We start from the raw sequence: 25,173 nt of genomic DNA on the forward strand, positions 1-25,173 counted from the left end.
CCAGTGGAACGCTGCACACAGGCTTTTCAGGTCAAAAGGAAGCGGAGGCTGGCTGACAAGAATCTCTTTATTAGACACACAAAGCCACGGACGACTGTTGAAAATTTTCTTGAAAAGGAAGGCTCCTAAGATGCTAAGTCACACTTGCTTCTTTTCCCTTCAGATCACCTGGCCTCTTCGCCCACGAAATGACGTTCAGTTTTACGATGACTGACTTCCACCTCTAGGAAGTTCTTTTTCACATCCCTAGTTTGTGTACCTGTGTAGCCCGTTTCTTACTTTGGAATTTTAAATTCAGTTAGTTCCCAATAGAAACGTAAACTAACCGATGATTTTCTTTTGTAACAAAAACAGTCGCACATGTTGAATGCCATGACTAGCTCTTTCCTGTATTTCTTCCAGAAAAAAATAATTCCAGTTGTCTAGTCCTTCAAATTGTTCTTCTCCCAGCTGTTCTCTTTGGACTCTTCTTCAAGCTTTCCTTTCCTCTTAATTTATGCATCTAAAATATATATATAGGAAAAACTCATGTAAATGGAGCTTCCTACTTTATGACAAAATTAGAGAATAATGAAATTTTGCTCTGCTCAGCACTTTTAAAAAAATATATTTTATTGATTTTTTTACAGAGAGGAAGGGAGAGGGATAGAGAATTAGAAACATCAATAAGAGAGAAACATCCATCAGCTGCCTCTTGCACACCTCCCACTGGAGATGTGCCCGAAACCAAGGTACATGCCCTTTACTGGAATTGAACCTGGGACCCTTGAGCCAAACCGGTTTCGGCATCAGCACAACTTTTATATACCACTCAGAGTAAAAGTATATTCTGCTTTGAAAACAAAATGAGATACGATGGCAGTTTTTATCAGAAATATAGAAATTAGTAATTATCTAAAAAAGTTTATTGAAAGAAAAAAAGCCCACCCTATTTATAATGACAGGTAAGGTATATGCCTGCTTTCCCCTTCACTCAAAAGCCCAGGAGCCTTTCTATTTTTTTTCCAGACTGATCCCTTATTGTTAAATACAAAATTACATGGAGTTCAAATAATAATTGTAAGGAAAATGTAAAATGTAGCTTTTAAAGCTACAAGCCCTCTGGCAGAAGAAATACCTAAAATTCTAAGGAAAACAAAATGTAAGCATCTTTATGAAACATATTTGGTGTTGATTAGGGGAAGAATAGTAATTTCTAAGATAAACATTTATTTTGAAATAATTTTAGATTTATAGAAGAATTGCAGATATAGCACAGAGTAATTGTTTTTGCAACATCATTCAATATAAGCCAGCTATGATCCCTTGGATTTATTTTATCATTTTAGGGCAGTGGTTTTCAACCAGTGTGCCGCAAGAGTTCTTAAAACGTGCACAATCTGACTAGTCAGGGGCACAGACTTCTTTTCCTTTATATTGTCAAATAAAACAACATCCACACCTGAAACTGGTTTGGCTCAGTGGATAAAGCGTCAGCCTGTGGACTGAAAGGTCCCAGGTTCGATTCCCGTCAAGGGCATGTACGTTGGTTGCAGGCACATCCCCAGTGGGGGATGTGCAGGAGGCAGCTGATTGATGATTCTCTTTCATCGATATTTCTGGCTCTCTGTCCTTCTCTCCTCCTCTCTGTAAAAAATCAATAAAATATTTTTTTTTAAAAAATCAACAGCCAACGCAATAATAGCTGTCCAGTATGAATGAATCAAAATTATACTTTTTTTTTGTCAGATCGCTGCAGAATGTTAGTAATTAGTTTATGTGTGCCCTGAGATGGAAAGGATGTAACATTGCTGTTCTCGGGTCATGGAACATAAGTCTAGGTAATGACGCTAATTCTCCTCTTCCTGATCATTTGAAAGAGAGCATTCATACAGAAAGTTTACTCTGTCATTATTCTTCATGATTTGTTTTTATATTGAAGTTTTTTAATATTATCAAGGCCTTAAGATTTCTTTATCAAATGAGCATTTTTTGTCTTTTATAACAACCAAACGACTTTGGGCATAAAGGAATTTAATGCAAAAAGGACATGGAATTAGATTCCCATTAGATGAAGGCATATTTTATAAGAATTTTTACTCTGGATAAATAAAAATAACTTCCTCAAATAGTCATATTTTAGAAATATAGTATAGTTTGGATTTTGTGTCATTTTCTTTAAAATTCTATTGCACAAGTCTCTTGCATATTTTACTCTTTTAGGTAAAAATATGAAAACAAGCAATAAGCCATATTAAAAAAAAATGGCATATACACATAGATTTTGTAATCAAAACAAAACATTTTTAAAAATATTTTTTATTGATTTTTATAGAGAGGAAGAGAGAGGGATAGAGAGTTAGAAACACCAATGAGAGAGAATCATCGATCAGCTGCCTCTTGCACACCCCTCACTGGGGATGTGCCCGCAATCAAGGTACATGCCCTTGACCGGAATCGAACCTGGGATCTTTCAGTCCGCAGGCCGATGCTCTATCCACTGAGCCAGACCGATTTTGGCAAAACAAAACATTTTTGAAATTATAAAATAATCTCAAGCACAAAATAAATAGAAACATATGTTGCCACTACCTTGATTTTTAAAATGTTAACATTTGAATCAGAACCTTTTTAAAGGGAAAAAACTTAGTTCCCTTATCAATTAGGATTCAGTTACAGAAAGCAGAAAACAACTCTAGCAGTTTTAAGCAGAAGGGCTTTAACTTGGGAACTGGGTGCTTACAACATTATTGGAGGTTGAAGGAGCAAACTTTAGGTTGGGCTTCCAGGAATGATCCCAGACCAACATCGCGGAGCAGGACACCAAAGAGGCTGCTTCCAGTGTTAGGGTCAGAGGCAGAGAATCAGAACATCACTGTGGAGCTCTCCATTCTTGGCCACCACACTGCACAGTACCATCCAGAACCAGATAGCTGCCAGCACTGCAACTACTGATGCCTTCAGTGCCTGCTAGGTCTGCACTGGCCAAAACCGGATGCCCATATCCTGATCTTGACACTGCGAAGCACAAACCATAGAAGTAGCAGAAGCACGGCCTGCATTTCCTCTGCTTCCAAACCTCACAGGAGTGTGTCTGATGGTTCTCAGCAGAATGTTGGTGGGAATATTGGCAACCAAAACCAAGTGGTAGAAACTTTCTGAAAAGATCTTCAGTATCAGATTTTCATCCCTATGTTAACAACATTAGTACTTTTAAAGCTACAAGGCCTTTTCTACTTTTTGATATGTGATCAGATGTTATCCATCATGAGTAGCTTGGTGCACGAAATTCGTGCACGGTGCGGGAGGGAGGGTGTGTGTCCCTCAGCCCAGCCTGCATCCTCTCCAATCTGGGACCCCTCAAGAGATGTCCGACTGCCCATTTAGGCCCGATCACACTTGGGCTTAAATAGGCAGTCGGTCGTCCTTCTCACAATCCAGGACTGCTGGCTCCCAACCGCTTGCCTGCCTGCCTGATTGCCCCTAACCTCGTTTGCCTGCCAGCCTGATCACCCCCTAAACACTCCCCTGCCAGCCTGATCCCTGCTTAACTGCTCTCCTGCAGGCCCAATTGCCCCTAACTGCCATCCCTACAAACATGATCACCCCCAAAATGCACTCTCCTGAAGGCCTGGTTGCCCCCAACTGCCCTCCCCTGCTGGCCCGGTCACCCCCAACTGCCCTCCCCTGCTGACCATCTTGTGGCAGCCATCTGTCCACATAGGGGTGGCCATCTTGTGTTTTGGAGTGATGTTCAATTTGCATATTACCTCTTCATTATATAGGATGAGCTAAAAGTTCTTTTTATCAGAATGCCTATAACACCAAACTTGCACCACCCATTATATTATATATTATTGGTGACCTTATCAGCCCTGTGCATGAGACTCATCTTCTCAATTAGACAGTCCTTGAATAGAGAAATCAAATTCTGCTCCCGTCATGTGACTCCTAGCACAGGCCCTTACATATGGCAACCTGCCCTATAGCTTATTGACCGAAACTCCATGAGAAACCCTTGTCCCTCTACCTCAGAAAAGAAATGGAAGCAGAGGAGAAAGATAGCTCACTGGTATCTTCCCACAGTTCTTAAAGCCTTCCTGTTCCTCAAGGTGCGCCTTCGTTGAAAATGAAAATTTTATTGTTGTCTATTCCTGTCCAGGGACCAGCCTTATAACCAGCCACCGAAACGAGCTGGAGCTGCTGAGGAGTCTTTGGAGTGTCCTGCCGAGTTGAGACCCCAGGGTCCCCAGGCTCCGTCTCCAGCTGCTGTCCCTAGACCCCCTAGTAATCCTCCAGCCAGAGGAACTCTGAAAATAAGCAATTTACCCGAAGAATTACGTAAGTTGTTTGCAATGGTTTCTCCTCATCATCATTATTCTCCCCCTCCTCCTTCTCATCTTGTCTTAAACTTTGAGAATACTTCATGATTATTCATCCATTATCTTGGCTATTTCTCAGGTAAATAAAATTTACTTTTTGCTAAAAAGGTAACCAACATTTTGTATGTATTTGTTTGATGATTTGCACACTACCAGTGATACAAAGTGCTTATCACTAGATTTTCTTAACCATACACTCCAACAACAAATAACCCCAATGCTTTTTCCCTCTTCCAAATGATGCTCTTGAGTGGACTTGTCCCTGGGTAAGTTGATGGGATGTCCACGTGGCATTGGCCAGGAACCTCGCTTCTCCCCATAAATTAGCAGCAGCCATCGAGAACGAGGCCGTTTCCTGCAGGAGTGAGCAGTCTTGTTGGGGAAAAGGCAGCCTCACATTCTCCATGCTGCCTGACAACCAAATGCAAACTAAGCCCTTTCTTAAAGAAATATTCGACTGCGTGTCAGGTGATCATTCTTTTTCCACATTTTGCAGTCAGAAACAAAAACGTTGAAATATCACCAAAATGTTCTCATACTAAGGTCAGTCAGGACAGCAAGTTCCACAAATCTTAGGAAAGCAGCCGCTCAGGTAAGACTGGGAAGTCGTGTCTAAATCTAGGCACTTCTTGGAACCAGGCCTGAAAATATAATAAGCCTTTTGCATTCACTAATTCCTATTGGGGAATCTATGCTCTTCAGTCCTTTAGGAGTTGAACAATCTTGAATACAATGATCCATTGTTGTTTTTCACTCAAAAAACATCTTAATCTCCTTAAAGCCTTACACACTATACTTTTGAGCATTTCTGGAGCATGGATGCTTCCCTGCACAGGATATAGGCCTGGCGTCAGTCTACAGCTCATATTTATTTTACCACAATCCGTAAAGAGAGTCTTAAAATTATTACATAGGAATTGGTTGAAGATTAAAAGACTCAGATTTTCTCTCCAGCTCCACCTTCTTCTCCACCCTCTGCCCCAGAGGCTTCCTGAGATAGAGCGGGTTCATTCCAGACTGGAAACCAACACAGAGAGATTGTTCATCTGTCATATTAACGTGCTAGCCAGATGATTTCCCCAAGGCGTGAGCCTGAGAAAACACTGGTTCTCACGCCGCCTGGGTCAAGTGTGTAGGCACAATACTGTCTGACGCCCTCGGCTGACCTAGGGAGGCACGAGGGAGGCCGAGAGCTGGACTGCCCAGAGGCAGTGACTCCTTCAAGCTACTGAGACGTTCCTAACATTTCTGAGTTGTGCTTTAGTCTACTCCAACCTCCTGGAGGAAGGAGGTTAGGGAACATTTTCCCTCTCCCCTCCCTTGCTCTTGTCAAGCAAGAGTTGAAGGCAGCAGAGAGCATCACGAGATCAAAGGAGGACACCACAGGGTGGCCCCTTAGCAAGACTCAGCTTCTTGGCCTGCTGTGAGGGTATTCCTCAGGCACAGGGCCACGTGTCTCTAAGAAACCAGGTGGTGCCCTGACTTTAAGGACGTGCAGGTTCTGAGGGGCGGATTTTCTGTGAATGCATCATGTGGTTTTTCAAAGACCTCCTCGGCGTGTCTCAGCCTGCCCGTGCTCTCCCCTGTGCCTCTGCTTTCCACGCACCCCGAGCAGTGTGCCCACCCTGGGACAGCCCCCTGCTCCTTGGGGCCTGCAGATTGATGTCCCGAGGACAGCAGTCCACACTGCACAGGCACAGACCCTGAGACCAACCCCCAGCCAGAGGTTTCCCTTTATTATCCTAGAAGAACAAAAGACATTGCATACTATATTTATATGTACTGTTCAAAATATACTTATTACTTGACTAGTTTCTAATAAATGTGAAAAATCTCTCTTAGGGAAAGTGTTTATCACTTATTCTGTGGACTCGGCCATGGAGGTGGTGAAATTCGTGAACTTTCTGCTGGTCAATGGCTTCCAAACTGCAGTAAGTATTGTATCCAAAGAGAAGAGTGAGCCATTAAAGCGAGCACAGGAAAAGAAAAACACAAAAGGAGACAAGTGATAAATAGCTGCCGATGTTTTAAATTAAATTATTTGATTTGCGTGACTATGAACTAAATGCCTATGAATTTTTAGCTAATTATTTTCTGGATTTTAAAGTCTCCAGCATGTTTTCCCTGCGAGAGCCTCCCAACAGCCCGAAGGGGGTTAATGCCGAGCCCAGACGCGGCTGACCCCTGGCCCGAAGGAAACACCAGCCTCCGGCTGCACTTTGTACCTTTGCCCTCTTTCGCCCGCTCTGGCGGTGCTTCCTGTGGCAGGAGGCTGCAGGCTTCCTCCGCTTACTTTACAAGGTCCTTTGTTGAGCTGGGGGTTTGAGACAGAAGCCTGCAGCCTAGGTCCCCCCCCCCCCCCACCACCACCACCACCACCGCCAATGTGCACAGCTGCCATCCACACCCCATGCAGCAGCGATGCTCCCACCGCAGGGCCAAGTTCTCAGCTGGTCTAGTTGAGGGAGGGAGACAGCCCAGCCCTGCGGTCTGCTGTGATCTTGGCCTGAGAAATTTCAGGCAGCATGGGCTCCTCACATCCCCCTGTAGCGCCTTGCCTCTGCCTCAAGCCGAGTACGCTTTCCTTGACAGTAAATAAAACATCCCAGGAGCCTGCGAGGAAGGCTGGCTTTCCTCAGACACCCAGGCCTGCTCTGGGTATTCAGTGACAGTGAACTCTAAGAGAGTGGCCAAAAATTAAGGGAAATGTCTAAGGATAGGAAGGTTGACGGATAAAGAGGGAATTCTTAGTAAATAAAGATGTCCATTTCAAAGATGATCGGACATCATTTAACAAGAGTTGTCACTTGAATTTCTTCTTTATCCTATGATTTTTTTATTTTTTAAAATATATTTTATTGATTTTGTACAGAAAGGAAGAGAGAGGGATAGAGAGTTAGAAACATCGATGAGAGAGAGTCATCGATCAGCTGCCTCTTGCACACCCCCTACTGGGGATATGCCCGCAACCAAGGTACATGCCCTTGACCGGAATCGAACCTGGGACCCTTCAGTCCCCAAGCCGACGCTCTATCCATTGAGCCAAACCGGTCTCGGCTATCCTATGATTTTTTTAAAAACAGAAGTGTTTGAAAGTTTAAAAGAGCATACAATGTATACACTCCAGCTCTATGACTATATTAGAGACCAGCATTTCCATTTCTAATTTCTGGAATAAGCAAGTGCTGTGGCGACCGTGACATAAAGTCAAGTTACAGGACATAAGGCCAACATGTAAAAAAAAAAAAAAAAAAAGATCTTTCTTACTTTTGGTCATTTCCAAATAAGCATACTGAACGCCCTGGGAGAAGAGGACAGGTTTTTGTGACCTAAACAACCAGGGGCTGCTGAGCAGAATTTAAATCTCCCCTTGACCTCACCTCTGCGAAGCCCTGTGGTAGAACCAGAGCCCAGCCCTGGCGGCTCAGTGCCAGGTGATACGCTAAGACCTCCTCAGTGGTGAGAAGACTTCATGGGTAATTTAAGGAGAGTTTTGTTTTTTTTTTTTAAAGAGACTGTTTTCAAAGCTCTGTGTAAATTTGGGGAATATCCTGGGACAAGCAAGAGCAGGGAGTTGCTACCACCCCTAGGTCTAAAGAGGCGAGGAGCAGTGGTTACAGCAACCTGAGAAAGGGTGGCTGTATCGGTTTGCCGGGGCTGCTTTAGGGAAAGTACCACAGCCTGGGAGGCTGAGACAACAGAAATTTACTTCCTCACAGTTCTGGAGGCTGGAAGTTCAAGCTCCGGGTGTCGGCAGGATTGATTTCATGCTGAGGCTTCTTCCTGGGCTGGTAGTGGCCATCTCCTTCTGTCTTTCCTCTGTGTCCTAGTCTCCTCCGGTAAGGACGCCAGTCATATTGGACCAGCGACCACCCATACGACCTCATTTACCTTAATTACCTCGTCAAAACCCCTGTCTCCAAACACATTCACACTGCGGGTTAAGACCTCAACATGATATGGGGGGAGAGGGGAGAGAGGGTATAATTTGGCCCACAACAGTGGCCATGTGGAGAAGTTGGCCTGACAGAGCTGTGGACTTTGGCAGAGATCTGGAGAGACAAATAGAAGCTAGCCAGTACATTGTGCCTCCTGGAATGTCCAGCTCACAGCAGGGAATAATTTACGGTAGGTGCTGGGATCATCATCATCAGGAGCCAAGTTGTCCGTCTATTCTCAGCCCTGGCATTATGGGGCTTCTGTCTGGTAGAACAGACATGGGTTACTGACGCAGTCACAGAGAGTTACAAAAGCTTTCTCAAGATTACTTGATGTAAATCATTGGACATCAGACATTTTAAAGCAGCAAATGGTCATTTTTAATGTGCCATCAGTAAAGAAACGTATTCTGAGCTCGCATTCTGTGCCATATGTATCTGCCAGTTTGGTGAACGTGAAGCATTATTTCGTTCTAGGAAGCTGGGGACCAGGTTGAGGAGATCAGGCAGACATAAATGAGGCATTTAGTAAATGAAAGGATGTTATCATACAATAACCTGCTGTGTCACAATGGGGTAGAATTTGGTGAAGTGAGGAGCAGGAGGAGGAAGTGGGTGTGTGGGGAGGACTCAGAGCAGGGGGCTGGCACTGTGTTTTTGGGTGCAGTGCCGGGGCAGCAATGGGGAGGAAAGTAGGCAGGGCATGTGAGGAGGAGAGAGGTGAGACTAGATCATAGATGCCATGGGCAGCTTGCTGACCCCATCAGTCCTAAATAGTGGAATGACATTTAAGACAACTGATCTGGGAGCAAGTGGTGTGGCCGAATCAACTAGCACCTCCTCAGGACGCTGTCCCTGAGTCACCCATTCCAGCACCTAATCCTCCTTGTGAGCAAGAGCGCCTTGTACACACTCACTGCCCTCTGGCTGCAGGACACGTCTGAGCCCAAGAATGGCCTTACATTCGGGCTTCAGGAAAACAGAAGACAACTGACTATTCTCCCCTTCCAGTACTCCTTCAGAGACTCCATGTCTTTTCAAAGCCCAAGAGGTCTACTTTTTAGTTTTCATCATTTTATATATATATATATATATATATATATATATATATATATATATATAGTGTATATATTTGTTTTGTATATTATTGGCTTACTTCCAACTTGTTGCCCATGTCTCTCAGGTTTTTAAAACATAATTATTGTGTAGGCAAAGACACATTTTGATGCATGCCTATCTATCCTAATTATGGCTATTAAATAGTTCAGTGCCTACTAATGTTGAAATAGGGACCGTTATTTTTAAATTGTATTTTCTTTAGCCTCCCTGCAGAAAGCATTAGTAACTTTTTCCATTTTAAATGCCTATGGTCTCGTGTTTCCTCTTGCTGTGCATCCAGATAAAGCTCCTCATTAAGAGCTGCTTCCCACATCTTTCCCCGCAGATTGACATTTTTGAGGACAGAATCCGCGGCATTGATATCATAAAGTGGATGGAACGCTACCTTAGAGATGTAAGTACATTTCAAAATCCCGAGTTTGTTTTCTAGTGAGAGAGACCATCAGCTTGTAAAGTTATTGTATGGGAGACGCTCTGGCACAGCCACCATGTCCAAAGCCAAGGGAGTCCCAACAAAGCCTCCCTGTTTGGCAGCCGCGCAGAGACCTGGAGAGGAAGGATGGGGTCGCCCTCCTGGGCAGGCTCAGGCAGGAAATAACAGTCCACCAGGCACAGGTGGTTGATAACCATCAGAACAAACAATTTTCTGACCGGCATAGGGAAGGGGGCAATGAAGGCGGGGGTGGGGAGGGAGCGGCAGAATTCCATTCACTCCCAAGACCACCCCACGTGTGGTGTAGGCCTGGGCTGAAGAGCATTCCGGGCACTTTGTGCTTCAACAAGATGGAAATTGATTGCTGCCAGCGTGTCCCTGTGGGCGCGTTAGCTGCTGCGTTGCGAGGGAGAGCGGGTGGGGAGGGTCTCAGCAGGCTGGGGGTTTGGGTTTTTCCTTTTGTGTGCAGCCTGGCGTCTGCTTTGTCCTCCTGCCACTGGCCCTGCCACCATCAGGGCAGTGAGGGCGCAGTCAGTGGCAGCTTTGATCGGCTGGGGGAGGCAGGGGTTGGGAGGGAGGGGGTTTCATCGTTGTGGCTGCAGCCTTTCCACCAAGATGCAGATCGCTTAGTGGTCCGGGCTTTCATTAGCCACGGATTAGTGACGGCTGTGGAAATGGTGGGCAGAGCCGCATCCATTTAGGAGAGCGCCACGCAGAGTGCGTGAAGGGAGTGGGGGGGGGGGTTTGAGGCAGAGGGGAGCAGGGGAGACGGCAGTCAGTCTGCCTGAGGGGGGCAGGGAGCAGTGCTTTCACTGAGAATGAGCCCAGCCCTCCACCCCCCACTGTGTGCCAGACCAGCACACAGCCCTGCTGGCCAGGCTCCAGCCCGCCTTCACCAAATGGACCGCACTTCACACTTCCGTAAACATGCCTTCTCCCTCTCATTAACAGAAGACAGTGATGATAATCGTAGCAATCAGCCCCAAATACAAACAGGATGTGGAAGGCGCCGAGTCGCAGCTGGACGAGGATGAGCACGGCTTACATACTAAGTACATCCACCGCATGGTGAGTGGCGGCGGCCGGCAGCCCCTCGCCGGTGCTAGGAAGGCCTGTCCCTCACCAGAGACCAAGCAAAGGCACTTGATGCCAGTGAAGGAGAATGGGGGGCTGCTACCTGTGAGGCCTTGGGCAGTTCAGCACACCTCTGAGACTCAGTGCCCTTGTCAGCAGCAAGGGCAGAGGAATCCATGACCTAAGAGTCTGGAAATAGAGCTCTGCTGGTTTGCTTGTTTACCGAGTGTGAAGGCCTAGGAGGGTCGGCAGGCAGGCCTGGGGAACAGGGCTCCCGGGTGGTGTCCTGTCCTGTCCCCGCCTTTTCCCAGAGGCAGAGCATCCTGGCGAAAAGGACTCGTGCCGTTGGTTCAGAATCAACTTCCTCACGTGTAGGCTGTGTGTCCCTGGGCCCACTGCGTAAACCTCTGAGTGCTCCGTGTTTCTGTGCTTCACAGCTCATGAACGACGGGGCCTGGTCAGACCAAAACGGGGGGAGACATCTGTAGGGAGTTAGACTTACTCAGCATCTGATGGAACGTTCTGGCAAAAACAATACCCAGCTTTAGAGCTGGCTGTTGTATGGGCTGGCAGTCTTCCTGCTTTCGGCAGTGAGACATACTGTACAGACAGTCACTTTTGACCAGGATGTCAGAGGCTCCCATCATCCCTACTGGGCGCTCGTATGTGCTGGGGGTGTGGTTGTTCTGGGCCTCTCACCCCTCCTCAGGCAAAGCTTGTCTGCCTTTCTCAGTCAGGCTTGTTTGCTGACCAAAGATTCTGAGGTTTAAAAAGGCTTGAAGGTCACTGGGCTAGAACCTGTAAGCCCCGTCTGAGCCCTAACATTCCCAGGGGGCAGGCACCTGGAACGGGCACGGACGAGGCCAGGAGGATAGGCGGGAAGCAGAGTGGTCCCGATGAAGGGGGTGAGCAGCACAAGGCAGGAGGCAGGCAGGCAGGCCGGCCGGCCGGGGCCTTGCAGCTTTACCTCTGGGGACGCTGACTTAAACCAGGTCTGTCCTGTGGGTCAGGAGCACGGGAAAAAGGCAGGGGAGGTGGGTGCTCCCTCCTGGGTGTTCAGGGTCTCTATCTCCTCTTCTGCCAAGTGCCAGCCACTTATGTGAGCTCAGAGCCAACCCAAAGTGAACGCCAAGCTGAAAACCGGTTTGGCTCAGTGGATAGAGCATCAGCCTGAGGACTGAAAGGTCCCAGGTTCGATTCCGGTCAAGGGCATGTACCTTGGTTGCGGGCACATTCCCAGTAGGGGGTGTGCAAGAGGCAGCTTATTGATGTATCTCTCTCATCGATGTTTCTAACTCTCTATCCCTCTCTCTTCCTCTCTGGAAAAAATCAATAAAATATATATTTAAAAAAAAAAAAGTGAACGCCAAGGCAAGGTGGTGCGGCCACAGAGTACGGCCGAGGAGGCAGGGGACCCGTCTCCCTCCTGTTCCGCTCTCTCCGGGTCCGACAGCCCGCGGGCAGGGCCCAGAGAAGGATCGTTTCTGCCCTGAAAGGTCACGGCTGGCCTGGGAGCTGCCCCCCTGAGGCTGTGACCTGGGAGCACTCAGCCTCCTGTCTGCATGTCTAGGAACCGCAGTCCCGAGTGGACAGCTGGCGTGTGGGCAGGGCTCCAGGTCCCGCCAGGTCCTGAGGAAACCTGTGGAGCTCTGCGGGAGCGTGGCAGTGCAGGGCAGGGACCCGGCTCGGCCCGGAGCTGGACTGACTGTGCCCGGCTGGGAGCCAGATTATCTCACGCTCAGCGTCCTGGGGCAACCATGTCCTAAGCCCTCCCTCATCAAAGAAGGGGCTGAAGAGGCCAGAGGCAGACGTGCCTTCTGCCCGCCTGGCAGCCTTCCTGGTCCCCTCCAGGCAGCAGCAGACTGGTGGACAGAGGGCGTGAAGAGGTGCCCGGAGGGGCTGAGTCCTAGAGCCAGGACTGCACACAAAGCCAGTATCTGGAAATATGGGCGAAAAACACGCACTCCGGCCGGGGGCCCCTGCACAGGCGGAGCAGGTAGTGAACAAGTTTGTAGTGTCCAGTGTCCTGGAAGTCAGAAACTGCTTCCAGTGCTTAGCTTTTACCTAGTAAACCAGTGTTTCCCAAAGTGTGGTACGCGTACCCCCAGGGGTACGGGAAGAGTTTGGTGGGGGTACGCGTTGCACCGGAGTTTGGAGGGGATATGCACTGCATGCACCGTGCTTAGCTGCGCCTAATTCTACGTTCTCATGAGTACGAGGGGTACTCAGCATTATGAAAATTATAGAAGGGGTACACATATGTCAAAAGTTTGGGAAACAAAATGGGTAATAAAACCATGCCCTTCCTCTCACGTGTTGGCACTGATGTGGCTGGTGCTTTGAGTGGCACAACGCTTTCATCACTTTAAAACATGCTTTTGGTGTGTCTGACTCTCAAGGGGAGGCGGTTCTGAGAAAACGCCTTGTGGATGATCTGTGTGTTGTACGACTGGGCGTGTATGCAAATAAGCGTGAGTGTGGGCGGGTGTGCAAACATTTAGGAGGGCTTTCTTTGGTCAATTCAGTAACAAGTCATCACCACTGGCACGTCCCTCTTGGTTCTGTTTTTATTCCATGCACGACCAAGACTCCTCGTAATAAAAATCAATTGGAAGATGAAATAGTTGGGAAGCATAATTCCTCTTCTTGTCACCAGAAGCCCACGTACCTGGTGCTGGTCACAGGATTTGGAAGACTCTGTCTCCTCTCAGATTGAAAATTCCAGTTTTGACGGAGCTCTGGCAGCTACAGCTCCTGGGGCCACTGCAGTGTCAGAGCAAATGGGAACTGGTGTGGGAAGCCGAGGGCTTGGAAGTCAGACCTCTTCACAGCTGACCCCCCCGGCCTGCCTTCCTCCTCCTCCAAGTCCGTCCTGTGCTCTAGCTGCAGGGCACTGCCTGCTGTTCCCAACCAACTGACTACTGGCACACTCGGGGCATTCACTCAGGCCCTTTTCTGTGCTGAGAACGTCCTTCCCCTGTCCGTGTGCCTGACCACATTCTTCTTCCAGCATCCAAATGACACCTCCCTTGTGAATGTCCTTGTAACTGATGTAGAATGGATGGGCCCCATCTGGGGCTTCCACAGCCGTTTTTTCACACTGCACTGTGGTTGGTAATGTACCTTTCTGACTGCTCACAAAACTGCTGGCTTTGTGCGGATAGGGTTTGTTTGTATCCGTGGTATTCTGGTAAACCGGTTCACCCTTATCCCCCTTCCCCCAAAACCCTGGTTCATAGCATCTTTCCATTTCTGTGGTATACCTGCTCTCACGATGGCCAATTTCAGGCTACCGATGTGAAGTCACCGGACACAGAACTGGGAAGAGGCACACATCTGGCTTTTGCGAGCTGACGCCACCCAGCTCAGCAGACCCTAATCTTAATCCCAATCCTTAAAACACCAAGTCCAGCACAGAGCGTGGCATTGATTAGGCCTTCAATAAGTGATGGGTGGATGAGTAGATGGCATAGATGTGTAATGGGGAGAGCTTCAAATTGTAAGGGTGAGGCACTCAAGGAAATCAGAATAAAGGCACTGAGTGGGCTCGCATGACTATGGGTACCGTACATTAACTCCTCATCCTTGTTCCTGACATGAAACCTTGAATTTGTTCTGTTCCAGATGCAGATCGAGTTCATAAAACAAGGAAGTATGAATTTCAGATTCATCCCTGTGCTCTTCCCAAATGCTAAGAAGGTAAACAACAAACAAACAAAAGAAAGCTCTCAGAATTCAAACTTTGCTTTATTTGCTATCTGGGATTTTAAGTGGAAAAACCTAGTCAACCCTCTAACTCCTTAGAGAGAACAGTGTGAGAAAGATCAGCAAGTCGCCCCACACAGTTCAGCCCCAGTTCAGCGGCATGAATAGAGTGTTATCTGATAGACCATCTCTGTCCTAATTGTTCCAGCAGCTATTACACACAAAGAGGTAGTTTGTGTTTTAACTCATGAGCCAAAAAGAGACTGTTCATCTGATACTTCTTATCTCTTGTATAATACATAAAAGTCAAGATGTGTACTTCTTAGCTGGCTGTTCCTCAGAAGTATTTTGCGGCACATAGTTCAGCTCTCAGAGCTGTAGAATACAGGAGTTGAATCTGCACAGTCATCAAAGTGAACTTTGCTGTGGTTCATGGGAGGGTTTCTGCACCAGAAGGGCTGGCCAGCAGGTTTTGGGGGAGGGGGGCAAAAACATGCCTGAGGCCATGCCTGGGCACAGGGAAGGCAGGGAGGTAGGAAAGTCTTCAAAGTGAGACTGCTGCGCCCTGAGCTCAGGCCCAGCTGCACCCTGGAGGACTCCTAGATGCCAGGGCTGCATGGAGACTTCCGAGTGAGGGAGGGTCCGGTTTGTGTGACTGGGAGCCCAGGGCTGCACAGTTCACAGCCCGCACAATAAATAGCCTGCTTTTCCGCCCCTTGCCCAGGCTCTCACTGCTCGCACTGCAAGGTCTCCTTGCTGTTCTCCCTGTCTCTCTACTTGGGCCCTGTATTAGCTCTGCCGTCAGAGAGGGACATCCAGAATGAAGATCTGATCTCTCTCCAGCACAGAAATTCATAGTGGTTTCCTGCAGACTACAAGATCATCTCCACCTTTCTTAGCACGACGTGCAAGGCCCCTTCGACACGCCTGTGCCCACATGCTCAGCCTTCCCGGTCACCACGTGCAGATGATTCTGTGCTTGGGTCAAACCGGACTCTTTCAGCATGCCCTCACACGCACATATGCTTTCGTTTTCTGTGCCTTTGCACTTTCTGTTCCCTCTACCGGCAGTGCCCTTCCCTGACTTGTCTGTCTGGTGAACTCTTGTCTGTCTGGTGAACTCACGTTACCCAGTCTCTAGCCTCTCCTGATCCCTCTCCCCCTGTGCTGACCTTGATGCAGTGGTGTGTGGCTGGGGCAAAAGCACTGGGAGTAATTGTTTGGAATTACTGGAGCAGGCTGATAGAAAAAGCTGACCAACTTTCAGCTGGTTTTATTCACGTTTTTAAAACTTCTTCAAACAATCTCTCAGGGCAGATTGCTTCCACCGCCTGGCCCCTGGGCATGCCATTGCCTAGAAAACAGCTTCTTTTTCTTTATACTTTGACTCCCTCATACGACTAACAACTCTTCAAGGCAGTCCCTGTGTCTTTTTCACTTGGGGGTCATCCGTACCCAGCATGATGCCTGACACACGCAGGTGCTGCTTCTAAGCTCATCCTGCAGTCCCCACAGGCCTGCCATCTGCTCAGAGAGAAAAACAACAACCTGCAAGGCTCTCTGGGACACGGCCCCTCACCTTCTCTCTCTCGCTCTTCTCCAGCCACACTGAGTGGCTCCTTGCACCAGCCAGGGGCACTCCTCTGTCCGCCTGGACTCGGGTCTCTGTAAAGTTTGCTCCCTCTGCTCTTTTCTTTTCTTTTCTTTCTTTCTTTTTTTTTTAAAAAAATATATTTTATTGATTTTTTTACAGAGAGGAAGGGAGAGGGATAGAGAGCTAGGAACATCGATGAGAGAGAAACATCGACCAGCTGCCTTCTGCACACCCCCCACCGGGGATGTGCCCGCAACCAAGGTTCATGCCCTTGACCGGAATCGAACCCGGGACCTTCCAGCCCGCAGGCCGATGCTCTATCCACTGAGCCAAACCGGTTTCGGCCCTCTGCTCTTTTCTAAACCCCCGGTTTAAAACTGCAAACCACTCTTCCTGGCCCAGCACTGCCTATCCCCTTCCTCTGTTTTATTTCTCTCTACAGCATGTATCCCCATCGAGCACACTAGATGTTTCTACGTATTCGATATGTCTTTCCCCAGCAGAACGCCCACTTCATGAGGGTAGTCTGAAATTGCACCCCACCCTCCCCGGCTCGCGGTTTGTGCCTTTGCCTGCTCGCGGAGGTCTGCTGGGCTCCTTGGATGGCAGGCGAGGCCTGTGGCCGGAGTGAAAGGATAATGGATTAGATTAAGCCTTGGCATACTTCTTACAGAATCACCGGGGAATTCGCATCACTCTGCATGACCTCGGTCCTACCCCTTTCATGTGAGGGTGGTGAAAAGCACATTGCAATGCAGAGGGCAGGTAGCCTGGAGACTGACAGAAAATGCTGCGCACATGTGGTTTCCATAATGAGATATACAGCTTGCACCCGAAGCCAAGACCACGTCACATGCTAACCCCTTCCAAAAGCAAAACACTGCAGCCCCCAGGATGGTTTGGTAGAGAATGCTCCAGAGGGAAGAGCCGTAGCTATCTGGGAACCAAGCCGGGGATCTGGAATCCAGGTTTTTCTCTAACGGCCTTTGCTCCTGTCATTCTCTCCATAGGAGCATGTGCCCACCTGGCTACAGAACACTCACGTCTACAGCTGGCCCAAGAATAAGAAAAACATCCTGCTGCGGCTGCTCAGAGAGGAAGAGTACGTGGCTCCCCCGAGGGGGCCTCTGCCCACGCTGCAGGTGGTACCCTTGTGACACCCCAGCCCAGGCTCCCCGGGGCCAGGCCACATCTGGACGTGGTTCTGGCTGGCACTCTTCTAGCTGAGGCCGGCTGGCAGCATTCACAGCTGTTTGTTTTCAGTCCCTTCCCCAGGGGCTCTCCGACCTCAGAAAACCTGTTCTGCAGCCTATTCTTCCCCCTGAAACCCCTACAGACCCTGTCTTTGGAATGGAAGGAGGCTGGCTGCTCTGCACTCCCTGCTTCTTCTCCCCACTGCCTGTTCCTCCGAACAGTCTGACTTGTCCCTTCTGGGCCTCTCACTGCTTAGCAAGGAGATCATAGAAGTGACCACAAGCAAATGACCACAGACACCCTCCCATTGCTTATGGCTACTTTTATGGGTAAGCCAGATGGTTGTGTGGCCTCGGACCAAAAGAATTCATGTACAAATAATAAAGCGTTTACTCTTTTGTAACACTGTGTTTTCTTTACCTCCAAGAAGATAAATATATTAACTTATAATAATATGGGCAGCTGCTTCCAGGAACATCAATAAAGCTTCTTAGATATAATATTAGACAGATGTAACAGACTACTTTATATTAAAAGATTCAAGCCAGATAAACAATGCCTTTAACATAGTATTCTGAAAACTTTATTCTTGCCATAGAACTTTTAAACAAAACAAAACAACGTTATACTACACAGGACCATGATTCTAATAGAATCATAGTTCTTAGGGTCTTAATATGTATGTAAAAATATTTGTGTGTTATATGAAGTGAGAGGGGATGTACAGTGCAAGCTAGAATTGGGGTTTGGGAGACGTGTTCCAATCTCGGTGCTATCACGAACTAGCTGTGTGACCTTAAGCAAGTCCTTTCACTTTTCTGAAACTCTGGGGACTCGTTTATAAAGTGACATGGACAAAACAGTATCTCTAATGACCCTAAAAGGTTTAAAGTCTAGGACCTAAATTCTAAATACTCTGTTCAGAAATAACTAAGTTTTCATTTTCATAATCATATCTCCCAGGGGGTGAAATTACATGTTCTTAACAGAGACATTTTCTTATTTTTCTTCAACAATATCCTCACATTCATAATTTTAGTCAAAAATATATATATTGTTCCTTTTGTCTACAAAAAATGAATAAACAAAATATATGTTCTATATATCAATAGAACAAGGTGGAATGACTTTAATAATGGCCCAAGATGAATAATCCAATATGTAGACTTTTCAGCTATTTCTTCCCTTATCTGTCTGCCTAACTTCTTAAACTATGAGATAGTTCAACCTTATGTGTCACCATAGCAAAAACAATACTTATCAACTATAAATAAGGAACTTTGCTAATGAAATGCAAAAAACACTACTAGTTTTATTTACATTATAACCTTGATGTCTACTGAGTAAGATTAATGTCTTTATGTTTGTGGGGTTTTTTAAAGGATAAGAAAAGCTAGCATACCTTAAATATTCATTTGTAAGATTCAATGACAAATACCTTCAGCTTCAAAGCATTTGAGACCTAGTAGAGCTGACTTACTTGGTTTGGGGTGTTTTTGTTTCACTTTGTTTTAAATATGTTTTTTATTGATTTTAGGGAGGAGAGAGAGAAACATTGATAGGTTGCCTCAGGAATCCAACCAACTGCTTTTTGGTGCACGTGACAATGCTCAACCAACTGAGCCATACCGGCCAGGTGACTTACTTGTTTGATTAACTCCAAATATGTAAAACACCCAGCCATAATCTTCAAGTCTTCTTTCTCTTTGCTATCTTTGTTTTTTTGCCCAGGCGGGGTAGCATCCTGAAGGATTATACATAGTTATAAATACTAGTAGAATGGCATCAGCAATTAGTACTCTGAAATGTTTCTAGTTAGCAAAGTTTAATGATGTGATGTTATTAGTCCTTCCTCCCTTCAGAGACCAGTCCTGAGTGCTCAGCCACTACTCCTACCCCAGGTGAATGAAGAGGGAAGGTCCCTGGTGTTCCACAAATAGTCATTAAATTGTCGCAGCTGGTTGCACTGGAAGCAAAAAAAGAAAAAACAAAAAGCATGCGCGCGCGCGCGCGCGCGCGCGCGCGCGCGCACACACACACACACACACACACACACACACACACACACACAACACCTGGCCAAGTGACAAAAGTTTGATCCCTGCAGTTTCTATACAGTCTGATGACCACAAACATCAAAGGAATTTTAACCACAATTTTCGAGCACTGGCACTAAGATTAACACTTGATTTGTTTAGACATTACCCTGGTCCTTTTGCATTCATCTGTAGACATTTGGGGGGTCGAGATGGGTTATGGCTGACTCTGTAAAAATAATCCCTTAGCTTTATTCAGACCTACACTGACGTTAGGGATGAGGTGTGCAGAATGAAAAGTTTGGTTCTTATCTAATATTGACTAACAAAATTTAAAATGTGATTTTTAATTTCAGTGACTGATTTCAAAATGTCTGTCTGTTTAATTTAACTTCTACGTTGTTCAAAGACATCTCGGTTCACGGTGACACAATCAGACTAGCTATTTCTCAGCTCAGTGCTCAGAAAAAAATTACTATAGTGGCTAAACATTTCCTTTTTTCCTATTAAACAAATCTCTGTTTTGAACATTTCAGACATTGTTTCATGATGCCTTGCCAAGCATTCTTCTTAACCTAAGCTATTCCATCAACCACCTCATCCGCTTTGCCACACACCCCATTGTCACCATCACCTTTGCCTGTGGATTACAAAGTCCTATGATCATTGGGAAATGATCCAGAAAGAGTCTCTCAAAACACAGGATCTTTCTGTTTCTTCTTAATGAGCCAAGAAGAATCAGTGAGACCTACCTCCTAGGGGCAACTGAAAGGACGAGAAAGGTTAGAGTGTGGGAAAATTTCACAAAATAGAAATGCTGCTCATCCTGAAGAATTATGCACTATATTTCAAGATAACTGGCTCTCTAGGGACCCACTGACCAAATTAACGAAAGCCCAGGCAGGAAGAAAGAAAACGCCAAAGTCACAGAGATCTGAAAGGCCAGAGCAGCATAGGAACTAAAGACACTTGTCACTCACACGTAAGTGGACAGAGGCGGAATCCACCAAACACCATAAATAGCCAAAGTAATGAGGCAGCTCAGGAAGAAAATAAAAAATCTCCGGAAAATAAACTTTTAAAGACATGAAAATGTGTGATTTGAATGACAGAATTCAAGATGGCAGTTCTGAAAAAAAAACAAAACAAAAAACCTACAATACAAGAAAGAGGCAGTTGGATGAACTCAGAAATAAAAACCAGTGAACAAAACGAGTACTTGCTCAAGATATTGAAACTTGAAAAACAAACCAAATAGACATTTTGGAGATGAAGAACTCAATAAAAGAGATAAAGAATGAACTTTTGAGGGGGAGTGGGGGGGAGAAAGAAAGCACCAAAATCAGTTTAAGTCTCATATTTATTTCTGTCATAAAATTTTCAGACTTTAGAAAACCTGCACCGCTGCCATTTTGTTTTCTGTGTGAGAAAACTGGGGCCCTCAGAAACCGTGGCTTGTCTAAGTCAATAGAACCTAGACAGCCTGGTTTCCAGGCTGCAGACGTTTGCTTGGTGAACGTAGAGAGCTTTCTGGTGTTTGACGGCGGGTTTGTCCAACAGCAGACCCAGTCCTCCCGGAGCACTCCCAGTCCTCAACGGCGCCTCCGGAGCGAGGGAGGCCTGAGGGAAGATGCACCTCTGTCCTCTGGTGGCTGGAGAATTCAACTTGTTCTGTGGGGAATTCTTCGGGGAATTAATTATTGCTCCGATTACAATGTGTGGGACTTTCCTTGAGGTAGCGTGGCACATTTATTTTATACTGGTATTATACGAAACCAAGGCACAATTAAAAAGACCTTGACGCCTTCCCGAAGCTTACAGACAAAACCCACTACCAGTCAGGCCAATTTCTTTTCGTTTTATCTGGCCAGTCCCCAAAACAAAAACATTGAAAAAGGTTTTTACTTTGAAATCTGCTCTATTCATCTTGTTGGAACAGTACAGAGCTGTTTGGAACAGCTGCACTCCCTCCAGGTGAAGAAATGAGAAATGGAGGGTCATGCAACCTCTCCATTGGGTGGGGGAGCGGCCGGAGGCCCGTCCACAGCACAAAGGAGCCTAGTTCGGTCAATGCAGCTGGCACTCAGGGTGGCTTGTGCCCAGGCAGGAGAGCATGTTTCTAACGTCATACGTTCCTGTTCCATTTTCTGTGGGGAAAAGCTTTCAGATAGAAACACATGTCCCTCGGTGGGAGGCTTCCCCAGACCCTGGGCAGCCACCTGCTGCCAGCTCACCCACGTGTCCACAGCCCCTCCATCTGTGATTGTGCACTTGCCCCCAAATTCTTAGTCTCCAGCCACGCAGGCTGTAAGGGGAACACACAGTGTAGTGTGTTCTCTATTTAACTTTGAAGGAGTGTATGCATATGGGTCTAGGGCACACCTCCCCCCACATCCCCCTCCCACCTCTTCCCACTCCGTGTTTAAGGAAGTGATATTTGAACCTTTGGCTAAACAATGGAAGTCTTGGAGCAAAGTGTATCTGGGCAAATGTGACCGCGTTCTGAGCCAGCCTGCTGTTTCTTAGACACATGCGTATGGAAGAATAACCGCAGCCCCCAGATCCCCCAGATCTTGCAAACGAAAACCTTAAGGACACACGTTTCTTGTCCCTTGCCTGACCTCTCTTCGCTCCCTTCACCAGGAAGGCTCTGATGGCAGCTGGGGAGATGGAGGAGCGGGACGGAAGGCGGGAGGGAGGGAGAGAGAGAACTCATGCCTGATGGATCCCATTAGGCTTAGTGTGCAAAGCAAGTTGAGATGAAGTAGCTGCTCTGGTATGCATCCAAAACTGCTGTTCTATTTTTAGCTTCCCCCACGTGCTTCTTAGCCCCACATTGTCCGCCTGGGCACCTGGATCTGCAGCAAAACGTGGAACTGAGCCGCTCATTTGAACGTCTGGGAGGAAGGAGGCCATTGATGCAGGGCTTGTTTATCGCTGACAGGGAAGGGGGGCCTGGAATGTTAATGAGGACGGCTCTGTGAAGCATGCCTCCGCCGTTAGCTTGGAGTTCAAAGGAGGAGGCAGCCTCAGTCCTGCACCGAACAAATGGGAGCCGTTGATAGAGGGAAGGAGAAATCAATTATGCTGTCGCAGGCTTCCATGTCATTGTGCTGGAGTTGTTAGAAAAGGTAGGACAAGGACCAGATCTCCAAAGGAAACAAAGCCACATGGCCTTGAAGTACAACGAGTTTGCCATGGCAACTGATGGAAATGAGCCTCCCGGGCACTGAGCAGGTGTGTTATCTTACAGAATAAACACGCTGCTCTCACTCCCCAGTATTTATAATAAAACCTGTGTTTGGATTACTTTCCCCTCCTCTTTGTTACCCGGAGAAGTTGGCTGTTGCTCAATCAGCCCAAGGCTCTAGCGAGGCAAATGTAATCAGTGTTATCAAAGGGCTGCTTTCGGAAAGCTGGCACCGGGCCTGGCTGCCAGCCCTGTCACTGAGCGGCAGCTGGGCCGCGGGTACCTGTCTGGCCTTTGCCCCTTCCGGGCGACGTCCTCCACAGAAAGCCTCTTGTTCGCTCATTCACCCGGGCGTGAGGGTGCGGCGGCTCCCTCGGGCGGTGGTGAAAGCCGAGTTCTTCCAAGAGAGGAGAATCGATCGTGTTTAGGTGAGACTGGGACCTGCCCAGTCTCCAGCATCCATGTGATCTAAGGTACGGGCCAAGGGCTCCTTGAGTTCAGGAATTAATTGGTTCTGTCTTCCAATCTGCTGTCAACTTCCAAGTTCTTGTGCAGCCAGGGCCAGGCGAGCAGTTCAGCAAACCTCTCCCCTGCTGCTGTCTGTGCTTCTTTCCTCCAACAAGAGGCCCAGCACCGCCCTCCTGTCCTTCTCATGGAGCCCTCACCCCCAAGACGATGTCTTCCATGCCTCTTCACACACCACCGTACCTGTGGTCTTAACAGGGGGAAACGGCTGCTGAAGAACTAACGGAAGCTCCCGTGTCATGGGTGGAAAGGGTTCTGTGCACGAACCCAGCTGGGAAAAACAGTATCGCCAAGTTCAAGCATGAAACCATGCTGTGAGCCCACCTTAAAGTGGAGGCCTTCCAAAGTGGTGGGCAGGGCCTTTTCATATTCAGATTTATATATATATATATATATATATATATATATATATATATATATATATATATATATGTATATATATATATATATTATTGATTTTTTACAGAGAGAAAGAGAGAAGGATAGAGAGAAACATCGATGAGAATCATCGATCAGCTGCCTCTTGCACGCCCCCTACTGGGGATGTGCCCGCAACCAAGGTACATGCCCTTGACCGGAATCAAACCCGGGACCCTTCAGTCCGCAGGCTGACACTCTATCCACTGAGCCAAACCGGTTTCGGCCGTATTCAGATTTCTTAAATTCAGGTCTTTGGATACCAAACACATGAAGCAGAAGTCCCTGACGCTCCAGTGTGAGCACAGAAGTTCTGGTCCCATCATGCTCCCGCTTGTAATGAAACTGCCATTCAAAAGCTGCTCTCAGAAAAGTTACACAGTGAGCAGCACCTACAGATCAGCAACCAATCTCCAATTACTTATAAAATGCCTACTACGTGCCAGACATTACGGTTTGCACAAAGAGGAGTGATACATGCTGTTGCCCTCCAATTACTTAAACTCTAGCTGAGGAGCTAGGACACAACCTGTGAAAAGATCCAGCCCAAGACAGCATCAGTCAGTGCTAGGCAAACGGGCAGCAGACCCCTTTTCCCTGACCCTCAGGGTGACTCAGGACCAAGCTCACAATGATACAGTTTCAAGGTCAGATCTCCAAAGAGGCAGCTGACTGGAGGTTTTTACCAATAAACAGAAGACCTGCTCACTCCTTTCCCCCACATACGCACTGAGATTATAAATCACCATGCAAATGAGATCTGAGATTAGGAGACAATGTACGAAATGGGGAAGTATGAAAGAGCCCACAGAGTATGCATATTAAACTAGTAACTGACAATGCAGCCCACAGGGCATATACCTCGGCAGCCTAGCCCCATTAGGACCAGACAACATAGCGGGAAGTGGGAAGGTGAGGACATGCTTGTTACACCACAACCTCCACATCTGGAGAAGCAGAAACCTGGCTGGTGCCGGGATCTGCTGGGAGAGAGCAAATGGGTTTCTGCACTCTGCTAAGCAGGGTGTGGAGAATGTTTGAAGTTGAGCCTGTCAGCTAAATAGACAACTAACTGAGTGAGAAAGCAGAAAATGATAATTGGCTGGAATGAATGGGCAAAGAAAGCCTCTCCATGAATGACTATTGGCATTGCCCAATTTCCCCAAACAAAATCAGAACACACTGACCAAGCTGAGTCAGACGCACCGACCTGCATCTGAATCCCAGTCCACTTACTCACAAGTTGTGTGACCTGAGGCTCGCTGTTTTACCTTCCAGAGTTGCAGTCACGAAACCCAGGGCAGAGCCCCCTGCCAGGCAGGTTGTCAGGATAAGGTAAGATGTATGACAAAAGCCAGAATAGTGCCAGGCATGCAATAAATGGTCCTCTCTTGCCGTTTCCTTCTTGCTTTCTTCCTCATATGAATGATTATTTATGAGGACTTTGAATATTTTCTTATTCCCCAAAAGGCAAGTAGCAAGTCTTAACAAGAAAAGGTCTTTCATTTTAAAAACGAACCCTTAGGAGAGGTCAACCCATAAGCTTTTAAGCTTAAAACGTCCACCTCGTTTTTTCAGAGGAGCTGA

At 47.1% G+C, this 25,173-nt stretch overlaps 1 protein-coding gene and 1 long non-coding RNA gene across 13 annotated transcripts in view; one reads left to right on the forward strand and one right to left on the reverse strand.

Moving 5' to 3' along the window:
- TRAF3IP2 (TRAF3 interacting protein 2) overlaps window positions 1-17,821 on the forward strand; it is a 43,522-nt gene extending 25,701 nt beyond the window's left edge. For 6 of the 12 annotated variants that reach the window (XM_036413640.1, XM_036413641.1, XM_036413639.2 and 3 more), the window contains 6 exons: window positions 4,142-4,320; window positions 6,204-6,292; window positions 9,744-9,812; window positions 10,803-10,919; window positions 14,550-14,624; window positions 17,235-17,821. In XM_036413640.1, the coding sequence (XP_036269533.1) occupies window positions 4,142-4,320; window positions 6,204-6,292; window positions 9,744-9,812; window positions 10,803-10,919; window positions 14,550-14,624; window positions 17,235-17,381 (676 nt within the window). In that variant the 3' untranslated portion in view covers window positions 17,382-17,821. Of the gene's footprint in view, window positions 1-4,141; window positions 4,321-6,203; window positions 6,331-7,434; window positions 7,821-8,350; window positions 8,485-9,743; window positions 9,813-10,802; window positions 10,920-14,549; window positions 14,625-17,234 lie in introns of those variants that run through there. The other 6 variants (XM_036413637.2, XM_036413643.1, XM_036413645.2 and 3 more) reach the window with 6 other exon arrangements.
- Window positions 148-8,117, reverse strand: LOC118705203. Its single transcript, XR_004983634.2, has 4 exons — window positions 7,986-8,117; window positions 7,005-7,186; window positions 3,504-3,507; window positions 148-157 (listed from the first exon to the last, which is right to left on the reverse strand). It is a non-coding gene; the product is annotated as an uncharacterized LOC118705203 (long non-coding RNA).
- Window positions 17,822-25,173: the final 7,352 nt, after the last annotated feature.

The sequence above is a fragment of the Pipistrellus kuhlii genome, unplaced genomic scaffold (genome assembly GCF_014108245.1).
Source record: "Pipistrellus kuhlii isolate mPipKuh1 unplaced genomic scaffold, mPipKuh1.p scaffold_m20_p_5, whole genome shotgun sequence".
NCBI classification, from domain to species: domain Eukaryota; kingdom Metazoa; phylum Chordata; class Mammalia; order Chiroptera; family Vespertilionidae; genus Pipistrellus; species Pipistrellus kuhlii.